General features: G+C 49.5%; 2 protein-coding genes across 10 annotated transcripts in view; one reads left to right on the top strand and one right to left on the bottom strand.

Annotated features, from left to right (window-relative positions):
- Positions 1 to 523: 523 nt before the first annotated feature.
- LGALS12 (galectin 12) lies at positions 524 to 11,400 on the bottom strand. 6 transcript variants are annotated; one of them, XM_070228825.1, is made up of 9 exons: positions 11,008 to 11,400; positions 8,948 to 9,036; positions 8,603 to 8,816; positions 7,606 to 7,725; positions 6,991 to 7,029; positions 6,374 to 6,400; positions 5,705 to 5,793; positions 2,958 to 3,108; positions 524 to 2,445 (listed from the first exon to the last, which is right to left on the bottom strand). In XM_070228825.1, exons 1-9 carry the CDS (start codon positions 11,314 to 11,316, stop codon positions 2,299 to 2,301), a joined length of 1,185 nt encoding a protein of 394 aa, XP_070084926.1. In that variant the 5' UTR covers positions 11,317 to 11,400; the 3' UTR covers positions 524 to 2,298. The 6 variants fall into 6 exon arrangements, with proteins under 6 accessions (XP_070084926.1, XP_001495576.4, XP_005598319.2 ...); XM_001495526.7 differs by having other exon boundaries at positions 10,418 to 11,399; XM_005598262.4 differs by lacking the exon at positions 6,374 to 6,400 and having other exon boundaries at positions 10,418 to 11,399.
- Positions 11,401 to 20,171: 8,771 nt separating this feature from the next.
- PLAAT5 (phospholipase A and acyltransferase 5) overlaps positions 20,172 to 20,970 on the top strand; it is a 59,745-nt gene continuing 58,946 nt past the window's right edge. For 2 of the 4 annotated variants that reach the window (XM_070230048.1, XM_005598258.4), the window contains exon 1: positions 20,199 to 20,489. In XM_070230048.1, coding sequence (XP_070086149.1) covers positions 20,399 to 20,489 — 91 coding nt within the window. In that variant the 5' untranslated portion in view covers positions 20,199 to 20,398. Of the gene's footprint in view, positions 20,490 to 20,970 lie in introns of all 4 variants that reach the window. The other 2 variants (XM_005598259.4, XM_070230049.1) reach the window with 2 other exon arrangements.

Below are 20,970 nucleotides of genomic sequence, written 5' to 3'. Positions count from 1 at the left end.
GATGCGGGTGGTGGGGAGGTGCAGGTTCAGATAGTGTGTTTGGAGACGGCCTCACTGAGTAGGTGACTTTTGGGTAATGAACTCAAGGAGGCAGGGAATGAGCCCTGGGCAAATATGTAGAAAGGTGTCCTGGGCAGGGAAGCAGCTATTGTCATGGCCCTGAGGCTGCACGTGTCTGCCAGGGTGTCTGGAGCCGGGGAGTGGGTCACAGGAGATGACAGCCGAGAGCTGACAAGAACCTGATGTACATGGGGCTACAGGCCATTGTAATGGTGTTGATTTTTACTCTGAATTAAGTGGGAGCCACTGGAGGGTTGGAGCACAGCAGCGACATGATCTGACTTATGTAGTTTTTGTAGACTCACCGGTTCCCGTGTTGAGAATAGTCTGCGGGGTCAAGGGTCGAGGCGGGAAAAGCAGTTTGCAGTCTTCCAGGCAACAAGAAATGATTCGATTCTTGACATGTTTTGAAGGTAGAGTGTATTGCTATGGCTTCTGTAACAAATACCGCAGACAAGGTGGCTTAACCAAAAGCATTTTATTTTGCCATGATTCTAGAGGCTAGAAATTCTAGAGGGATGGGTTGTTCTGAGGCCTCTCTCCTTGGCTTGTAGACGACTGCCTTCTCCCTTTGTCTTCACAAGATTGGTCCTCTCTGTGTGTCTGTGTCCTAATCTCTTAAGGACACCAGTTGGATTAGGACCCATCCATGTGACCTCATTTTAACTTAATTACCTCTTAGAGACCCTGTCTCCAAATACAGTCATATTCTGAGGTACTGGGGGTTAGGACTTCAATATATGAATGGGGGGGGCATAATTCAACCTATAACACTTCCTTTATGTTGTAGCAGTATAATCCAGGTTTGTCTTGTCCATCGATCCTACTAGTAGGTATTAAACCCAGAGAAATGGAAAGCTATGTTCATACGGAGACTTGTACATAAATGTTTTTAATAGCTCTATTCATAATTGACAAAAACTGGGAACAACCTGAATGTTCTTCAGTGGGTCAATACATAAACAAATTGTGGGACAATGGAACACCATTGATTAATAAACAGGAACGGGTCACTGATACATACAGCAACTTAGATGAATCTCAAAAGGATAATGCTGAGTGAAAGAAACCAGTTTCAGAAGGCCACGTTCTATATGACGTCATTTACACACCATTCCCAAACAGACAGAACTGGAGTAATGGAGAAGAGATTGGTGGGTCACCTGGGCTCAGGGAGTGGGTGGAGGAGGTTTGACGACAAAGGGGTGACTAAGGGTGTTTTTGGGGTGAAGGAGTTCTTACACATCCTGATGGTGGTGGTGGTTACACAAATCTACATATATGTTAAAACTAGAATTTTACCCACTCCAAAAGGTCAATTTTATTGTGTTAATAAAAAATAAAATATACAGTAAGGATAACCACCAGAGGTGTAAAACCATATCTACAACTTACAAATCAGTCTAAAAAAAAAAGCGAGGATGATAAAGAGATCTCATTAATCCAACAGCAAGCAAGAAAGCTGAAAATATAAGCTGAAAAAATAGCATGGTAAATAGAAAACACGAAATAAGATGGTACAAATAAACCCAAAGATACCAGGAATCGCAGTAATAGAACTGTGACTGGGCACCCGCCCTCCCCCCAGGGAACATTGCCAGCGTCCCTTGCAGACAGCGTGGCTCTGTGACTGCGTGCTCGCCCCTGAGAGCGAGTGAAAACAGTGTGTGCCAATCCCAGGCCCGGGGCTTAGGAAATCAGGGGCCTTGTCCACATTCCCTATTTGCCTTCTCAGTGGCTGGAACCTAGACATGGCTGCCACTGAGCATCAGCCTGGGAGATGATGCTGATGCTCTGGGAGTGGCGGGACGATGACCAGGATGACCCTGAATGTCCATGGTGAGCAGAGCTGCCTCACTGACCTGGACCATTTTCTCCTAAACTGTTAGGTGAGAATGAAATAAACGTCTAAATTCTTTAGGCCACTGTATTTTGAGTGTCTTTGTTGGGCTACAAAACCAGCCTCCTACTCTAGGTCCTGAAGGCAGATGAGACACATCTCAGGCTCCTGGTGGAGGGAGGGGCAGAGTTTGAGGAGCCTTCACCCCCTTGTGCCTTCTCTCTGCTGTGGGGCCCAACACTCCTGCAGTCATAGGCTCATGGCCACAGAGCGAGCCAGGCGTGACATGGTGGTGACAGGTGGACAGTCTAATGAGAGGAGGAGAGGCAGGCCATACTGTGTAGCTCCAGGCATAGGTTGGCCTTCTTCTTCCCTGGTCAGGCCCTCTGGATCCCTCCTCAATGGTGGACACAGTAGAGCTGCACGCTGCCACTGATCCGGAGCTCCCGCAGCCGCTCCAGGGTTGGCTGGTCCAGGCTGGTGGTCCCTATGCCCTGTCCATTGAGCGCCAGCTTCAGCCCTCCCTCCTGGCACAGGAGCAGCACCTGGAAAATGAGGCCATGAGGCACTGCAGGCTTCCAGATAGACCCTCTATCACCTGCCTGATGCCCCACCCAGAGAGCCCCTCCTTACCTCAGAGGACACAAGGACTGGACCCATGTGGTGCAAAAGCACAGGACAAGAGGCCCAGCTTGTCACCAGCCCACTGGGACCTTTCACAAGGATCTTCCCAGCCCTGGGCCTCAGTTTCACCATCTGTGACAGGGGTTGCTTCCCCTGGAGGAGTGATTCTCAACCCTGGCTGCACGTTGGAGTCATCAGAGAGCTTTTTAATAATGCTTTTGCCAGGGCCACCTGATTAATTAAATCTGGGTTTCTGGGTGTGGACTCCCTGGTGCCACCATGGAGGGTTGAGAGCCACGGCATGGGTGTTCTCTCCCCCAGTGGGTTCTGGCTTCCCCACCTCCCCAGTGACTCCCAGTCTCCTGGATGGGAATGCTGCTCTGCACTCCACCCCTGAGGGACGGAGGGATGAGGCCACTTGGTTCTGACCGACCTCGAAGAATCGCTGGGGGTAGAAGAGGAAGGGGGCCGAGATCAGCGTCTTCCGTCCCCAGGGCGAGATCCAGGCCAGAGTCCTGTCTGCGAAGGAAGCCCTGAGTGTCACAGGAACATGGGCGGCCTTGTCCCGCAGACTCAGTGTGAAACTGTGGAAGGGCCGAGAAGGGACTCAGCTTCCATAGCTGCCAGGCCATGTCTCCCTGACTCCACTGGGCTGTGGCTGCTGGGCCCTGATGGGAGGATGGAGGTGGGAGAAGGGCTGGAAGATTTGGAAGATTCCCTCGCAGAAACAGGCAAGCCCTTGGACACCTAACAACTCAGAAGGGTGGCAACCGCTGATGGAGTCTTAGGATGAATCCCCATGTTATCACCTTCTGGCTGGAGGACCACTGGGAAGCAAATTACCTTGCCTGAGCCTCAGCTTCCGCTCCTCAAAATAGCGATAATTATGATAATAGTACTAGCTAACATCTGTTGAGTTCTATGTGCTAGGTATAGTCTTAAGTGTTTTGCCAATAGTGTAGGGGCTAGAGCAAGGCTATTTGGGTTCAATGCTCCTGTGCAACTTTCTAGCCCTGTGACCTTGGACAAGTCACTTACTGTCTCCTTGTATCAGTTCCCTCATCTGTAATGTGGGGATAACAATGGTACTCGTATAACTCAACAACAACAAAAAGAACAATCCAATCAAAAAATAGGCAGAAGATCTGAGCAGACATTTTTCCAAAGAAGATTTACAGATGGCCAACAGGCACGTGACAAGATGTTCCATGTCGCTAATTATTAGGGAAATGCAAATCAAAACTATAATGAGATATCAACTGACACCTGGCAGACTGGCTATAATTAATAAGATAAGAAATAAGTGTTGGAGAGGATGTGGAGAAAAAGAAACCCTCCTACACTGCTGGTGGGAATGCAAGCTGGTGCAGCCACTATGGAAAACAATACGGAAATTCCTCAAAAAACTAAAAATAGAAATACTATATGATCCAGCTATTCCACTACTGGGTATTTATCCAAGATAAGAAATAAACAATTCAAAAGGATTTAAGATATGGAAGCAAGCCAAGTGCCCATCAGAGGATGAATGGATAAAGAAGATGTGGTATATATAACAATGGAATACTACTCATTAAAAAAAGACAGAGTTGTGCTATTTGCGACAACATGGATGGACCTTGAGGGTATTAGGTTAAAGGAAATAAGTCAGACAGAGAAAGACAATATTGTATGATTTCACTCATATGGGAAAGATAAACAAACACACAGATGAGGAGAACAGAGACTAGTGGTTACTAGAGGAAAAGGGAGTCGAGGGTCGTCAAAAGGGGTAAAGGGACACATATGTATGGTGTTGGCTAAAAACTAGACTATTGGTCATGAACACGATGCAGTCTATACAGAAACTGAAATATAATAATGCATACCTGAATTTACACAATGTTAAAAGCCATTATGATCTCAATAAAATAAAAAAAAAATTACCTGCTGTATCACTAATAATAACCATGTGACTTTGAACTATGAACCTGGTCTCACCTCTCCACATTTTGGCAGGAGGAAGTGTTCTTTCTATCACTGGGAACTTTTTCATTTTCCCTATAAAATTGGGATTATATTTCTCTTTTTTTTACAATAGGGAAGCTCAGGACGCCAGAATCAGAGAGGTGTATGGACTTGCCCATGACCACACAGTTTATAAGAGGCAAAATCAGGAACCTAACCCAGTTTGGAGGCCCATGCTGTCCAGGGTCGTGCAGCACTGCCCCAGAATTCAGAGGCCTGATTAGGAGTATGCGGGGCCAGGGTTTAGTGAGGTCAGTGACTTCAAAAATAAAATCAAAATGAAAGGGGATCTGGCGGGGAACACACAGGGTGCCCCCCTCGTCCCCCTGCCCCTCCACTGAGAGAATTTGGTACCACCACATTTGTGGAGCACTTGCTGTGCGCCTGGCACAATTCTAAGCCTTTACACCACCCCTGAAGCCGGCACTATTATTACCCCTTTTACAGACAGGGAAACTGAGGCACAGAAAGGAAAAGTAACAGCCCTGAAGTTGCACAGGTAGAAAGTGTCCTCAGCAGAAGTCAGTCCCAGGCAATCTGGCCTAGAAATCCAATGCATTTCCAGAAAGAAGGGGAGGAAAGACGGAAGGAGGGAAGGAAGGAAAGAAAGAAAGAGACAAAGAAAAAAAGAAAAAGAAAAAAGAAAAAAAGAAAAAGAAAGACCCTTGTCTAACTGGCTTGGAGCTCACGGTTTGGGACAGGGAGCGGGCGCGCCCCCTACTGGAGAAGTTAGTTATTGCGTCCCGCCGAGTCCCCACTTCCCAGCACCTGCCCTCCCCTCTGGGGCCACCAGGCTGTGTTTCCTAAACCAGGCACTGTGTCACCAAGGGGGGGCCCATCCTCTTGTTGGGTCTCAGCCTGCGCCTGCAAAGCGCCTTTCCTGAGGCCCCAGCAGGGACTTGCGAGGAGAGGCTGGCTGGCCTGACCAGATACACAGGCAGGGAAGATACTCCCACAAGTGGGGCTGCGGGGGCCCGGGAGGCAGCCTGAGCCCTGGTCCCAATCCCAGCCTGACTGTCACAAGGTCTGTGACCCTAGGCGATTTCCCTCTCCTCTGTTTCCTTATCTGTAAGATGGGGATTAAATGGTGGAGTTGGAGATAAAGAGGTAATGCTTATAAAGCTGGCGCCCGGCACAGACACGCTTCTCCCTCCCCTCCATCCGCGTACTTACTCCTTTGGCTCTGGCAAGACCAGCCCCCGCACTATGATGACCTGTCCGGGCCAGAGACCCCGCGGAAGGGCACGTGAGCAGGGCACCTCCTGAAGGAACAGGGAGATGACTGAGAAGGTGGCTCACAGAGGGGCTCTGGGGGGCTGCCGCCCCCAGGAGTGGCTTTCTGGGCTGCCCTCCGGGAGCCCTGGAGCAGGTCAGTCTCTGCCTCTAGGCCTGCAGCCAGGAGGAGACTCAGCTTTGCTCGTTTATTGAGCACGTACTGCCGGCCTGGCCTCCTATAGTCCTCTCCAGGCTGAGCTCCGGGCCCCTCTGTGCCGTGAGCATCATGGATGTCCCCCATCACTGCACCCTGAACTGTAATGGTCCTTCATTGGTCTGCCTCCCCACCAGCCAAGAGCAACTGGTGGGCTGGGACTGGCTTGTCCCTCTATCCTAGAGCCCAGTGCTGGGCCTGGCATAGAAAAGTATCAGTTAATTGCGTGCAGAGTAAACGGAGAGAAGGCACAAAGAAGCTGTAGCTTCAGCCTGAAGCTGCCCTGCCCACCACAGCCTGCAGCTTTGTAGAAAGGTAGGACAAACCCTGGGGGCCTTTCCTACCAGGTGGGGGTGTCCTCCCACCCCTCATGGAGCAGGGGGGAGACAGAACCTCTGAGGGAGGTCACTTACCAGCTGGGGGCTCTTCGGCAGGAAAGGCTGTCAAGGAAGGAAAGAGGAGACATGCAAGCCTTGTGGAGTTTGCTCAATGAGGGAACCTCTTGTTATTATTATTAAAAATTGAGGATATTTGGGGTTTGTCTCTCTCAGAGACAATGCAAGTAAGTCACTGGAGTTCCAGCAGGGTCTTCTTGAATTCAGAGGGACACTAGCCCTGGAATAATGGCGAAGAACTCGATGGAGGGTCTGTGTGGCCTTGGGCAAGTACATGGGCCTCATCTAGCCTTCCGCCCCACAGGCCGACCCCAGCTGCCTTGCAGGGTTGCTCTGGGAATTGAAAGCTCCAACCTAAAGCGATCTTCTGAAAGGAATGCCAGGGCCCTGTCCAGTCTGGGCAGCCAGCCCACCCCTAGCCATCTTCCCAAGCTGGGCTGGGAGAGGCAAATCCAGGCTCTGCAGGGACGGGCTGTATCCATGGCAACAGCACAGGGAAGGAAAGGGCAGCTGGGCCCTGTGTCTTCTGAGCAAGAGCCCAGGGCAGGACAGGTCACGCTGGGAGGGGGGAGAACCAGCAGCTCAGCTCGCATGGCTGGGACCACAGGGGCCAAACTTGTTCTCAGGAGACTCACGTGTCCAACCGGATACTCGCTGCCGCCCTCCACGAACGGCTGTTCAGAAAGAGAAAAAGCAACAGGCAGGATTCCAGACCCTTGCAAGTCCTGAGAGCTATTTATTTGCCCTGCCTGCCCTGCTTGTGCCTGGGAGGTGGGCAGAGGCCAGCTTTGGCCTTGCCGGCTCCCTCATTCTTCCCATCGGCCTCGTCAGTGGTTCTCACACCTGGCGTTTTGAACGTGCTGGTTCCATGGCCCCACCTCAGACTGACTGGTCCTAGAAATCTGCATTTTTACTAAGTTCCTCGGGAGGGGATGATATCGCCAGCTGCTATGTTTGGGCCACCCGCTGCAAGTCTCCAAGTCATTCACCTCCTGGCCGTTGCTTTTCTGCATCAGCCAGACCCCACATCCAGGACCGACTTCTGCCTAAGGCTCTGGGGTACCCCTTCTGAGGTCACTTTCTCTGCCCCTTACCCCACTCATATCTGACACCGGGACGGATCCCCTCTACCTTGGCTATAATTGGTGTGACAGGGCTTGTCTCGGGCAGGAGGGGGTCCCGGGCCTGTCCAGGCATCAGGGGGAGTCAGGGGCTGCTGCTATCCAGTCCTCGGCTCCAAGTGAACTTACGTTGATGTTCAGGAATCCAACAGCCTTCACCAAGATGTCACCAAATATGCCCAGGGTGTCCACCCGAGACAGTGGGAGCCGGTAGCGGTAGTGGAGAAAGTGCTGTCCATTCACGCTCACCTGGAGACAGACAGAGGCTGGCTCAGCAGCCGCTGATGCTCACTGAGTTTGTGCTAACATGCCAGGAATCAGTGCGCACTCTTACATGGAATTTTCCTCATTTAACTTCACAGCAACTCTAGGAGGCATGTACATATTACAGACGAGGTGCCTGGGGCTTGGGGAACTTAAGTGACCTTCCCAAGGTTGCAAAGCTGGCAGATGGCAGAGCTGGCTTTGGAACCAAGGCACCTCTCGACATCCCTCTCTGCCCCTGACACAGCACTTCCCCACATCGCCCCTCATTTCGCCTCTCAGCAGACTCTCCAGCAGCAGCAGCAGCAGCATCCCCATCCACAGGGGAGGAAATGGAGGCTCAGGAGGCTGTGTGAACCCCTGTCCCTCCCTCCCCCCACTGCTGGCTCCCCACCGACTCCCCTCTCCCCTGGAGAAGTCTGGAGATCCCACCATCTTTCTGGCAGGAGGTCACATGGGTGGTGACAGCCTTGAGGTCTGGTTCTCTCTCCGTGCCCCCACCGCCTCAGCTGTGAGATGGGGAGATTGAAAGTACCCTCCTCAAGGGTTGTTTTGGGGATTCAATGAGCTGATATTTAAGGGCTTAGAACAGTGCCTGGCACATGGCAAGAGCTCTCCCAGTGCTTGCTGTGACTATGGTAGTGGTGTCCTCTCCAGGGCCAGGGCACCATACAGGGCTCCTGCTGCCATGTGTTCCAGGCCATGTGGCCCAGGGCAGCTTGGAAGCGGGCTCAGCAGCTCCTTGGTCCTCAACCCCTCCCCCCAATACCCCTTACTATGGTGACATGGAGAATTCAGCTGAAGGAAGGAGGGGTGGAAGGACACAAGCTCCGGACACTCGAGGCCCATCCCTTCCACTCACCTTCATCTGCTCATTTTCAAAGAGAAAGAGGATGAGGAAGCTGTCGCCTCTCTGCAGGGCCACGTTGGGCCATCGGGCCTCGACCTGCCAGTGCCCATGGTGCAGGGTGTTGCAGATGACGTGGGGCTTGGTGGTGTGGAAGCGAGGGTTGAAGTGGATGGCGATATCTGGCCGGGGATACAGAGTGCAGCCGCACTGAAAGTCCACCTGGAACCTGGTGAGAGGTGGGGCTCTGAAGGGACACTTCCCGTCAGAGACCCCCAGAGACCCCGAAGGCAGAGAGGAACCCCTAGCTCGATGCCTCTGGGGCTGAGCTCCAGCACCCCCGTGGAGCACTCCCCTTACCTGTGTGCATTGCGAGGGACCACTCCCTGTAGCATGACCATCTTGCCCGCACGCAGGCCACCAAAAATTGTCGTGACATAAGGAACCACCTGAACAAGGGGAGAAACCCATCCATACAGGGTTGGAGAAAGAGCCTAGAGACCCCTGTGACAGGATGGTGGGAAGGGAAGAAGGACAAGGAAACTCAACTCTCCCGCCCCAAACGGAAAATGCCCTTGGGGGAAAAATTAGTTTTCTCTGAAATGTTCCCTTCTGCCTACTCCCCACTCCTCGACCTTCACATGTCAAAGCCACATTGCACCAGGGAAGCCAAGTTCAGCTCCTTCACCTCCTTGGAGCACCAGCCCAGCCCCTCTCCCCAGCTCCTAGGGCGCAATAGTGTCCCCAGTGAGGCTTGCTGCCCACTAGATGGCGCCGTGGCCTCCAGAAACTTCCTGAGGCCTGTTTCTTGGCCAGAGTCCAGGAACTGGAGGGCAGAAGGATGGACAAGTCGGGTCCTGAGAGGTACCCTGATATGGATGGCTGGAGAGATTCCTAACAATCGAAGCTGCCTGGCATTCCTAAAATACAACACACACTTTTATAACTCTCTGCCTTTTCGGGCTGTTTCCTCTGCTCTCCCTCCCCCCTGTGAAATCCAACTTGACTTTCAAGGCTCCTGACATCTTCTCTGACACCCTCTCCAAGCATTGTCCACTTCAGTGCCTGAACTATCCCTTCCCTCCCCTGTGTTCCTAGAACACTTCACCCGCATGGCTAGCTTGCTCCTTGGCCGGCTGGCTTAGAGGGAGATGTATGGGCTGGCTGTTTACGCTGGGAGGCACAAGCCTCTCAAAGCTGAAGCCCTATCTTTCCCTTCTGTGCTCAGTGCCCCGCCTGGCGCAGCGAGGGCTCTGAGTAGGTGTTTGCAGAGTGAATGTGAACATGCAGCAGGTGCACATCGAAAAGTATCACAAGCTGGCCTTCACGTGGTGTTCTCCAACTCCCAGCAGCCTTCAGAAACCCAAACCACCTAGAAAGAGCCGAGACCCAACAGTGGGCCCGCTAGGTGGGAGCTCGCAGCCTGCAAAGCAAGGAGCCGTTGGAACTTGGGCAGTGCTCCCCCCATTACTCAGGCACCTGGGGAGGCGGGGAGCTCCTGAGTGTCACAGCTCCCACAGCTTTGCTGGGCTCAGCACTCAGTCCCTCCCACTTCCCAGGCTCCAGGCCTGGCCTGTAATTAACTGAGCCGATGCAACTCTCATGGGAGAGAGGGCCAAGTAGAGAGAAAGGGATAATTAGTGCTCATTAGTGGGAATTGGCTGGCCAGCCACTTTGCTAAGCTCAGGAGGGCCTTCCAGAGCCTATAGGCAGGTGCAGAGGGCTGGCAGGGGGGGTGGGAGGGTTGGGGTGGGCAGCGGGGAAGCAGGGCTCAGCTGGAAGGGAGGAGCCCTGAGACCCAGGCGGTTGCAGATCCCAGCGACTGCTCACCGGGTGGAAGACGGGTGGCTGCAGGATGAAGGTGTCAGGAAGTGGGTCCAGTTTCTCTCCAGATGACATGAGGGGTGGGGTGTCTCCAACTTGTGCTGCTGATCCTGATTCCAGGAGCCCCCACTGGATTGACTCACTTTTCCCAGCCCCAGCCTGGATCCTAAGAGCCTGGGGCAGCTCTCCCAGCTGTTAGTCTCCCCTGTGCCCAGCAGGGTCCTAATGCCCCTTGCAGCGGGCCTGGGAGAGCCCCAACCAGCTGGAGTGGGGCTGTGGGCAGAAATCCCTGTCCAGGGGTAGGAAGCTCATACTAACTGACTAACTAGCCCCTCTGGGTCTGAAGCCCACGGCCTTGGCAGAGGAAGGCCAGAGGCTGGCTCCTTTGGGGCCAACCAAGGTTTGTGGTTTTGGGGCTGCCTTCTGTTCTGAGCCCTCCCAGATCACAGGCTGGGCGGGGGAGGTGCACTTGGGCAGGTCCCAGGAGAAGCCCCGCCCCAGCTTCCTGGATGCCGTTGAGTGGCTTCCCCTCGCCCTCCATCTGCTCCCTCTCCGTCCTCCCCTCCTCTTCCCCTCCCCACTCCGCCTCTACTCACCTTTCTTCCTTCCCTGCTTCCTCTCTCCCCACAAAGTTTTCTTCTCTTTCTCTCATTTCCCTGTCCCTTTCCCACTCTTCTCCCTTTTGCAAGTTTTATAGTCCCCTGTGGCTCGATTTCAGCTTCAGCTGGCAATGCCAGGGCCCAGCTGCGGTCACAAGAGAGTAGAGTGAGGGGAGGTGAGAAAAGAGCAAGGGGAGAGGAGAGTCCCCTTAGGCTGAGAAAAGGCAGCAGCGTGCAGTGGGGAACACACAGCTGCACCTTGCTCAGCCTCTGTTCTAACGTGCTGTGTGCCCTGGGACAAGTCATTTGCCCTCTCTGGGCCTCCCTCTCATCATCTGCATATAGAGAGGGCAACTATTGCAGCATGTCTCCAAGGCAGGTCTGTACCTGGGGGTGGGCCCAGATAGCTGCGTTTTCATCAAGCTCACCCATGATTCTTTGCACAGGAGTCATTCCAGTTCTAGTTCAAATTCCAATAAGGCTTTCCCTTTAAAAAGCAGCAGAACCTGTGACCTTTATCCTGGGTTGGGAGGTCCCGGGGATCTGACCACAACATCTCACTTGGCAGCAGGGAATTCCTGGCAGGACGAAGCTGGGCAAAGGCCCCAGTGCAGGGGTGCTGAGGGAAGAGGAAGCTGCTGCCCTGATGGAGGGGTGAGTGCAGGGGCGGGCCCCTTGGGAAAAGCATCTTAGCCGTTGTTACTCAAGGGCAGAAGCTTGTTAGAAATGCAAACTTTTGACCCCCTCAACCTGCTAAAGAGGGCTCTGTAGGGGAGGAAGACATTTCCTCTCCCCACTGTGGGTTCTTCTCTGGCCGGAGAACGAATTAAATTCACATGAGACAGAGTAACAGGAGAAAATTAAACACAGCTTCATCACATGTATACATGGGAGGCTCAGGCAATCTAAGCAACTCACCCAAATGGCTGAAGCCACCACCTTAAATATCATCTTCAGGTAAAGACACAGCAGGATGTTGGGGGTGGGGGGAGTCAGTTACAGGAGGTTACCAGACAAGCACAGTAAACAACAATAAGATTATTATGCAGATTTCAGTCCTTGCCTTCTGCATTGATAAGAGTTTCTAGAGATAAGGTCATCCCCCCTTCTTCCTGGTACAGAGAGGGAGACATCTTTGCAGATGGAGATTTCCTTTACAATGTAAATGTTGCTTAACAAAGGGTAAGTAAATTCTACTTTTCAGTTGCTTTCCTGTCTGTGGTTTATTAAAAGTAACCAGCCCCAAATAATCCTCATGCCAAAGAGACATATCTTGGGGTGGCCAGTTTCAGTCCCCCACAGCTCTCTGAGTGTAGGGCCCAGGAATCTGCATTTTAATGGTCTCTCCCAAGTGATTCTGATACATGTTACTGTTTGAGAAGGACTGACTTAGATGCTAACGGGCAGGGCTTGGGGGATGGAACCAAGCAGTTTATTCAGATCTTGCAGGGTAGGTGGAGCTGGGCTGCTCAAGGTGCTTTGTGTGTGGAAATTCAATCAGAGGTGTGCTCAGGCACTATCATCTATATACACAGCAGGAACGAGAAACCAAACATGGAAAAACCAGTTGGACAGCAACATGGTGCCCTGCCCCTGGGAGTCAGATCTGGGGCCTGGTCTCAGTGTCGTAGCACCATTCTTGAGGCAAATGCACCCTCCCCCTCTGCCCATCAGAGCCTCAGCTTCTGGTCTGGGCATTGAGGAAGGAAGACGTATTAATTTGCTAAGGACACCTCGCAAAATACCATAGACTGGGTGGCTTAAACAACAGAAATTTAATTCATCACAGTTCTAGGGGCAAGAAGCCCAAGATCAAGGTGTCAGCAGGGTTGTTTTATCTAAGGCCTCGCTCCTTGGCTTGTGGATGGTTACCCCTTGGTCTGTGCGTTTGTGTCCTAATCTCTTCTTATAAGGAGACCGATCATGTTGCATTAGGGCCCACCCATGTGACCTCATTTTACCTAAATTACCCTTTTAAAGGCCTTATCTCCAAATACAGTCTCATTCTAGTTACTGGCGGTTAGGACTTCAACATGCATTTTGGGGCTGACGGGGGTGGAGGGAGAGGCACAACTCTGCCTGTGACGGAAGATTAGCTATAACTGTTCTCTTTCTGAAACCTCAAGGCTATTGCACCTGTCAGGAGTGGGGGCTGATAAGGGCCTGCACCGGGGGAGGCAGCAGAAAGGAGAAGGATGGCGCGGTTTCATTTCTCTTTTCAGGTGACCCTGGTTTTTGGCAGGTGGGAGGGACCTGGTTGGGTTTAAGTCACCTCAAGAACTTGGTGAATATTAGAGGCTCCGGAATTAGAGAGGGTCTTTGTGTCTGTTGGTCTGTCCGGGGTAAGGAGAGGGAAAATCTCTCTTCCTGAGCCAGAGTGAGGGGGAGCTTTGGGAGAGGTCCAGGAAAGGGCTGATGAAGACCCTGACCCTGAGGGGACCCCCCTGCCCCAGGCCCCCTCTCACAGCCCAGCTCCCTACACCTTGTACTTCTCCCCCAGAGCACTATCCTAACTGGTCATTCTCTACTGAAGACATTTAATGCTCATCTCCCATTCTTCCTATTCCCCACCTATGACTTCCATGAAGGCAGATTTATTCTTACATCCTTAGTACTGAGCAAAATGCCTGATACAGAGCAAGTGCTCCGAATCTATTTAGAGAATGAATGACTGGAGCAAGTGATGCTTTACGGCTCCTGTCTGGTCTCTGCCTCCTTCCTTATCTCTCTCCCAGCAGATGTAGAATTGTGGCCAAGCACAAACTAGTCACATACTCTGCCCCCTGGCCGCAGATTGTAACTGAAGTAATTTTACCTATATCCATCAATTACCAATTAATAGCCCGGGAAACATAATCCATGGTCAGGGATCTCAAGATGCCCCATTCTTCTCCATTCTTTGATCTCCATTCTTTTGATCTTTCACAATCCCTGCTCCTGGACGAGTGTAACTCTCTGGGCCTAGGGAAGGACTAAAGCATAGATTAACCTAATTTGGTCTATGTTTCTACCCCTTTCTTCCATCTGATTCCCTCCTAGGTTACTGGAAACTCTCATGGATCCTCTTGTTCAAGGGACCAGTTTTACATCATCCTGGAACAGAGGGTGGGATAATTAGGAGAAATACTAGGCAAGAAGAAATGACAGAACCTGACAGCTGGCTGGATAAAGGAAGTTAGGAAAGGGGGCCAAAAAAGTGACTTCGGCATCTTGAACCAAATGATTGGGAAGATTTTGGTGGCATTAACAAAAAACAGGGAAGCTGCAGGTATAATCTGGAGGGGCAGCAAGCTGGCTAATTCCAGTCAAGACCACTTTAGAGGGGGTGGGATGTAGGAACCAGTCTGGGCAGAGCCCAGCCATGGGGATGTTCAATCTGTGTTGAATGAATGAAGGTGCGTTGTCTGAAAGCATCTTAATATACTCTTGAGAAAACGGGTTCAATTTCTTTTGGTGCTATTCTGCCCTGTAAGTGAGTTTTAGTGGCTGCAGCCATTTTTCATACGTGGGTGCTGTGATGATTAAAGAGAGCAGCCATCAATCTTGCTCTCAAGAAGCTTCCAGTCTAGATGGAGAGAGAAAGCATACACTTCGAGGGGAGAACCAACAGGACAGAGCCACTTGCTTTTTTTTTTCTTTAAATGTCAACCTCAATTTTTTATTTTAAAGATTTTATTTTTTTCCCTTTTCTCCCCAAAGCCCCCCAGTATATTGTTGTATATTCTTCATTGTGGGTCTTTCTAGCTGTGGCATGTGGGATGCTGCCTCAGCATGGTTTGATGAGCAGTGCCATGTCCGCGCCCAGGATTCGAACCAACGAAACAGTGGGCCGCCTGCAGCGGAGCACGCGAACTTAACCACTTGGCCACAGGGCCAGCCCCAGAGCCACTTGCTTTTTATTTATCTTTTTTCCCCAAAGAGTTAGAACCATTTAGACAGAAATATTGTAAAAGAGGGGGAAAAAAGCCCCAAGAATCATCCATAACCTCAGAAGGCTAATACAATGCTTCTCATTACTTTGATATGTGTCCTACCAAACTTCTTCCCTTCCCCATGAATCATAGGTTTATTGCCTCCTGCTTTAATTAAAAGCAATTAAGAATCTCAACTCAAAACCTGAGGCAGCTTGAATTTTTTCCAACCACTGTTCTTGACTGTACCTGTTGACTCTTTCTTCCCTGGAGGTTGCAGACCCCATCAAAGTGATAGGCAGCTCCTGTTGATGTGGGGTCAGTGAGCCAAGGAGTCGAAAGAAAGATTTCTTGGACTCTCAAGGTCTGGCAGTAGTGCTCTTTTATTTAGAGAATAGTGTGGAATAGCATAGGGACAGGATCCATGGGCAGTAAAGAGCTGCTGCTGCAAACATGGGTTGAGGGTAGGGCTAAATTTAAGGCATAGGTATGTGAGTTATCTCTTTACAAGACAAAGGAAAGAATATGTAAAAAGAGTTGTTAAAATGGTATCAGTGCTGGTGGGGTCTGGTTATTGGGTGGTCTTATAACTTTTAGATAAGAATCAAACCAGATTAAGTAAATGGCAGAAGGCACCACCTTAAATATTATCGTCAGCCAAAGACAAAGGAGGATGTTGGTGGTGGTGGGTGGGGGGGTCAGTTACATGAGGTTACCAGACCGTAAACAACTTAAGTCCTTGCCTTCCCCATGAAGAGTTTCTAGAGATAAGGTCATCCCCGCTTCCTCCTGGTGCAGAGAGGGAGACATCCCCACAGATGGAGACTTCCTTCACAAATGCAAATGTCTCTCTCTCATCAAAGGGCGAGCAAATTCCACTCCTCAGAGCCTCCTTCCCTGTCTGCAGTTTTCAAAAGTAACCAGCCCAAAATAATCTTCATCACTATCACTTTCCAATCATTTGGTTATTGCAACTCAGACCAGTTTAGGACTGGTAATCAATGGTTGTTGACATCACAAAGAGAAAGAGAAGCAGACGTATTTGCTTCCCCATGGAAGAACACATTGCCACTAATGAAATCCCCTTGAAAAAAAAATTCATTGGATCTGAATTTGATTGAGTCTCTAGATTTTACCGGTTTACCAGGAATACAGGGCACAAATGATCATGTTGAACAAGAACAGAAAAATCCAGACCACGGGAGACTTTACAGGACAAATGACCCAACTTCTTCAATTAAAAACTTACAAGAGAAAAAAACATGGAGGAGAAACCTATAGGTCAGAGATTGGCAAGGTTTTTCTGTGAAGGACCAGATAGTAAATATTTTAGCCTTTGAAGGGCATAAAGTCTCAGATGCCACACAAGCTAGTCAACCCTGCCCTCGTGATGTGAAATTTGCCTTGGACAATATGTAAGTGGAGGATGTGGTTACGTTCAAATAAAACTTTATGGAACTGAAAGTTGAATTTCATGTAATTTTCACACCACACAAATATTCTTCTTTTATATTTAGAACCATTCAACAATGTATAAGACCAAGCCTAGCTCTTGGGCCATACAAAAACAGACAGTGCATGGCAGTGCATGGGCTGCAGTTTGCTGCCTCCAGCTTTAGTTAAAAGAAATTAAGAGGCACATCAACCGATTGTAACTTATGGACTTTATTTGAATTTTGGTTCAAACAAAAAAGCAGTTAAAAAAATGTGTAAGCAATCAGGGAGATGTGAACACTGATTGGCTATTTGATAACATTATGGAACTGCAAAAATATTTTTAAATGTTAACCATATTGGAATCATCTCTATTTTTAAAAGATTCTTTATCTTTTAGAGATAGGCACTGAAATATTTACAGATGAGATGATACAGCATCTGGCATGTGCTTCAAAATAATCCGGGTGTAGAGGAAGTGGGTGGGGATATAGATGAAATGAGATTGGTCATGTAGTGACAACTGGAGAAGCTGGGTGAAAGGTAAATGGGGATCCACTATGGCGTTTCCTTTATTTTTATTTGTGTGTGAAAATTTCCGTAATAAGAAGTAAAACAAAATAACAACAACAAAACAACCAAACAACCCCAAACCCAAAACCACAACTCAACCAGTGTACAGCTTTTGACCTCACATCCTGTTTGCTGGGGAGAGATGCATGACTTAATGAGCTGGAAGTGGAGGAGCCCAGTTTACTCCTTCGAGCACCCTCCCACCGCAGTACCCTGGAATGAAAGGGGAGGCGGGAACTACCGCAGTTGGGGGCAGGGAGGAGGAACAGGGTTGACCGACCCTAGACAAGCCACGGGGCAGTCAGGGACTCGCTCTGGCTCTGTGCAGTTCTGGCCCTAGTGCTGGGGGCCTCTGTGTATGTGGTCTTGGTACAGAGAGTGTGCAGGCCAAGTTATTTTACTCCAACACTCTCTGCCAGTGAGGACCCTCTCAGAGAGGCACTGGGTCTCCCTTTGGGTCCTTGCAGAAATAAGAGTCCATCGTTGCCCAGCCCTCTAGTCCAGCCTGGCTGCTTGTTGCTCCTCTGCCTCTCCTCCTTCGCGTGATACGACAGGAACCTCTGAGGTCCTCATACGACAGCAGGGAGTTCATCACCAAGAGATCTTCACTGTAGGAGCTTCAAAGATCTATATTTTAGGCAGAAGAAAGGTGACCTCAGAGGGAAGAGTAGTGCTGCAAGAAGGAATGATGAGCACAATAGTGGCAAACATATAGGGAAATCTAAACATATGTCTGTATAATATAATAATGGTAATCATAACAATAACATGAATTCAGGGTTAAAAAAAGGGCAGAACTGAAATAGCATGGGAGGGGGAGATTGTAGCAAAAGAGTTCTAGGTCCTTACTTTGTTTCAAAGGGGTATTTAGGATATGACTTTTAGACTTCGGGCATGCATGGTGAAATTTTGAGGGTGATAAATAAAAGAGTGTAAACTTCCAAATGAGTAGAAGGAAAAATGTAACATACCTCAGATAAGATATTTATGAAGAATATAAAACTTCCTTGAAACATGGTAAAGAAGACCAACAAATAGAGATAATATGTAATGGATTGGAAGATTCAGTTTTGTAAAGAGGTCAAAACTGCCAAACTGATTTATGGATTCAACGTATTCAATTAAAATGCCCAGAGAGTATTTTGAGCAACTCGACAAGCTAATTCTGAAATATTTATGGAAGGGAAAGCTCAAGAATGGTCAAACTCCTGAGGAAGAATAGGGAGGGGGGAATCTCAAGATATCCATATAAAAGACATCATAAAGATATAGAAATTAAGGTCACATGACAGTAGCACAAAGAGACACATTTGCCAGTGGAATAGAATAGAACCAACAATATTGTTGCTCATACATGAAAGTCTGACGCGTGACAGAGGAGGCCTTGCTCATCTCCAGGGGAAGGAGAAAGTATCAATAAGTGATGCTGAGATAGATGATCATTCCTATGGGAAAAAAAAGAAATTGTATCTGTGCCTCACACAGACACAAAAATCAATTCTAGGTAGACCGAATGAAAAAGACACAGTTTTAAAGCTCTTACAAGAAAATATAAGGGAATATTTTTCAGACTTCAGGGCAAGAAAGGACTTCATGAAAAGACAGAGAACTAATCACAAAAAAAGGACTGAAATTCTACTTCATTAAGGTTAATAACTTCTTTTCATCAAAGGTCATCATACAAAAAGGGAAAAGACAAGCCACGAATGGGAAGAAAATATGTGTAAACAAATACAACTTACTAAAGGTGAGTATCAAGAATATATAAACAGTTCCTAAAAATGAATAAGAAGATAACTCCGAAGAAAAATGGGCAAAAGACATGAACAGGCATTTTTTAAAAGAGGAAATCTAAATGGATAATAAATATATATAAAGGTCTCAGCCTTATTAGTGATTAGTGAGATGTAAATTAAAGCTTCAGTGAAATACTATTTTACATCCACTCATGTGGAAAATTAAGTATGACAGGGCTAAGTGTTGGTGAAGATGCAAATCAACAAGAATTCTTTTTTTTTTTTTTTTTTTGAGGAAGATTACCCCTGAGCTAACTACTGCCAGTCCTCCTCTTTTTGCTGAGGAAGCCTGGCCCTGAGCTAACATCTGTGCCCATCTTCCTCTACTTTATATGTGGGACGCCCACCACAGCATGGCTTGCCAAGCAGTGCCATGTCCACACCCGGGATCCGAACGGGCGAACCCGGGCCACTGAGATGCGGAACGTGCGAACTTAACCGCTGTGCCACTGGGCCAGCCCTCAGCAAGAATTCTTACACATTGGTGATCGAAGTGAAATTGGTACCATCAATTGGGAAAACATTTTAGTATTCTATTGTAAAGTTGAACCTTTGCATACCTTCCTAGGTATTAAATCCTAAAGAATCTCTTGCATGCATACACCAGGACACAATTCGGGTTCTTTTCAATAGTTTTCTAATTCCAAATGAGAAAAAACAAATCAAGGGGTTTTGTCACCCAATCAATAAATTGTGGTATATTCACATAATGGAATATTTTCCAGCAGGGAAAACAAATGACAGATCTATACAGCAATGTGTGTGTGTTACAGGAACAATTTTGAAAGAAGCAAGTTGCAGAGGATAACATACAGCACGATACCATTTTTATAAAGCTCCAAATAAGCAACACGAAACAGTGTATTAGGGATACAAAGAAGTGATTTAAAAAGTCATTTTAAGAAGCAAGGACAGCATAGATATAACACTCAGGAGAGTGGTCATCTCTGGTGCGGGAGGCAGGGAGTCTGGTCAAGAGAACACGCAGGTGTGAGGAGCATCCCTGTTAGTATGTTCCGGTTCTTAAGTAGGATGGTGTATTCACGGGTAGTTCTTTTATTACCATGTTTCATAACTACATGTATCCCACGTATTCTTTTGTATATATTACATATTATATATATGCATATTACATATAATTAATTATATAATATATATAATTTAAAGAAAAACTCTGAATCTGTTAGGATTTTAACTCCCGAATGTGCCTCCCAAGGCCCTCGACGTCTCTCTCTGGGTCGTTTTCCGTCTGCTCCATGACTCCAGCTTCTCCAGCCACAACAGGTGCCACCTCTGGAGTCTTTGCACATACTCTTCTGCGTTAACTTCCATCCCGTGAACAACTTCCTGGGCCGCCTTGCCTGCCTCTCCTCTCAAAAGTCCCTCAGATTCCTGGGCCTCAAGCGCCAGGACTGGCGCCCTCTCTGTTCGGGAACGCGCTCACCGCGCTCTCACCGTTGGCCCGGCCCTCGCCGCCGACGCCCCGTGCGCCTCTGGCCGCGCGCCCCCGCCGTTTGCTGCGCGCCCCGCCTCCACCTCCTCGCTCCTCCGCCCTTCCCTGCCGCGGGTCCGCACGGCGCTGCCCCTGGTGCCCTGGACCCCGCGGTCCGGCCGCGCCGACTGGAAACTGGCTGGGCGCGCCGCCCCTAGCAGGACCGGCGGGGCCGCAGCGAGATGGGCCTGAGCCGTGCCCCCGGGGGGGAGTGCAGGCCCAGCCTGTCTAAGTTCCCCAGGTCCCGCCCCAAACCCGCCTCAAGAACCGCAGGTATGGGACCAAATGACAGTCAACCTGCTCCTGGCCATTCAACTGAGCCCCAACAGGGGTGCCCAGGAATGGGTCCCCTCCCCACCGAGCCGCCGCGCCGAGGCTTAGAAGCCCTCCGGGTCGTTCTCCAGGTCCCCGCGGGCTGTCAGACCCAGGAGCGTCACCGTAGCTGCCTTCAAGGCTCCTTCTCATAGATATTTGTTGATTGTGTGAAATGCCTGTTAACCGTAATGAGTGCGTATTTCGGAATGATCATTTGTTATGAGTCAATCACAGCGAGCCAGGCATCCAGCGACCCTCTCGGGTATCTACCCTCCTACTGTATTTCAGGTGGAAGTGGGACAGAGGTGGCAGCTGCCCGGCAGGGAGAGTTAAGAAAGCTCCGCAGAAGCTTCTGCTGTGGGGCCTAGACCCAAGGTCTCTTCCTGCGATCTGGGATAGAGGCAACTCTGACTTCGTCCTCTCCCCAGTTCTGTCCCCG

This window comes from Equus caballus, chromosome 12 (assembly GCF_041296265.1).
Source record: "Equus caballus isolate H_3958 breed thoroughbred chromosome 12, TB-T2T, whole genome shotgun sequence".
Classification (NCBI taxonomy): Eukaryota; Metazoa; Chordata; class Mammalia; order Perissodactyla; family Equidae; genus Equus; species Equus caballus.
This window is presented reverse-complemented; position numbering and strand designations above follow the sequence as displayed.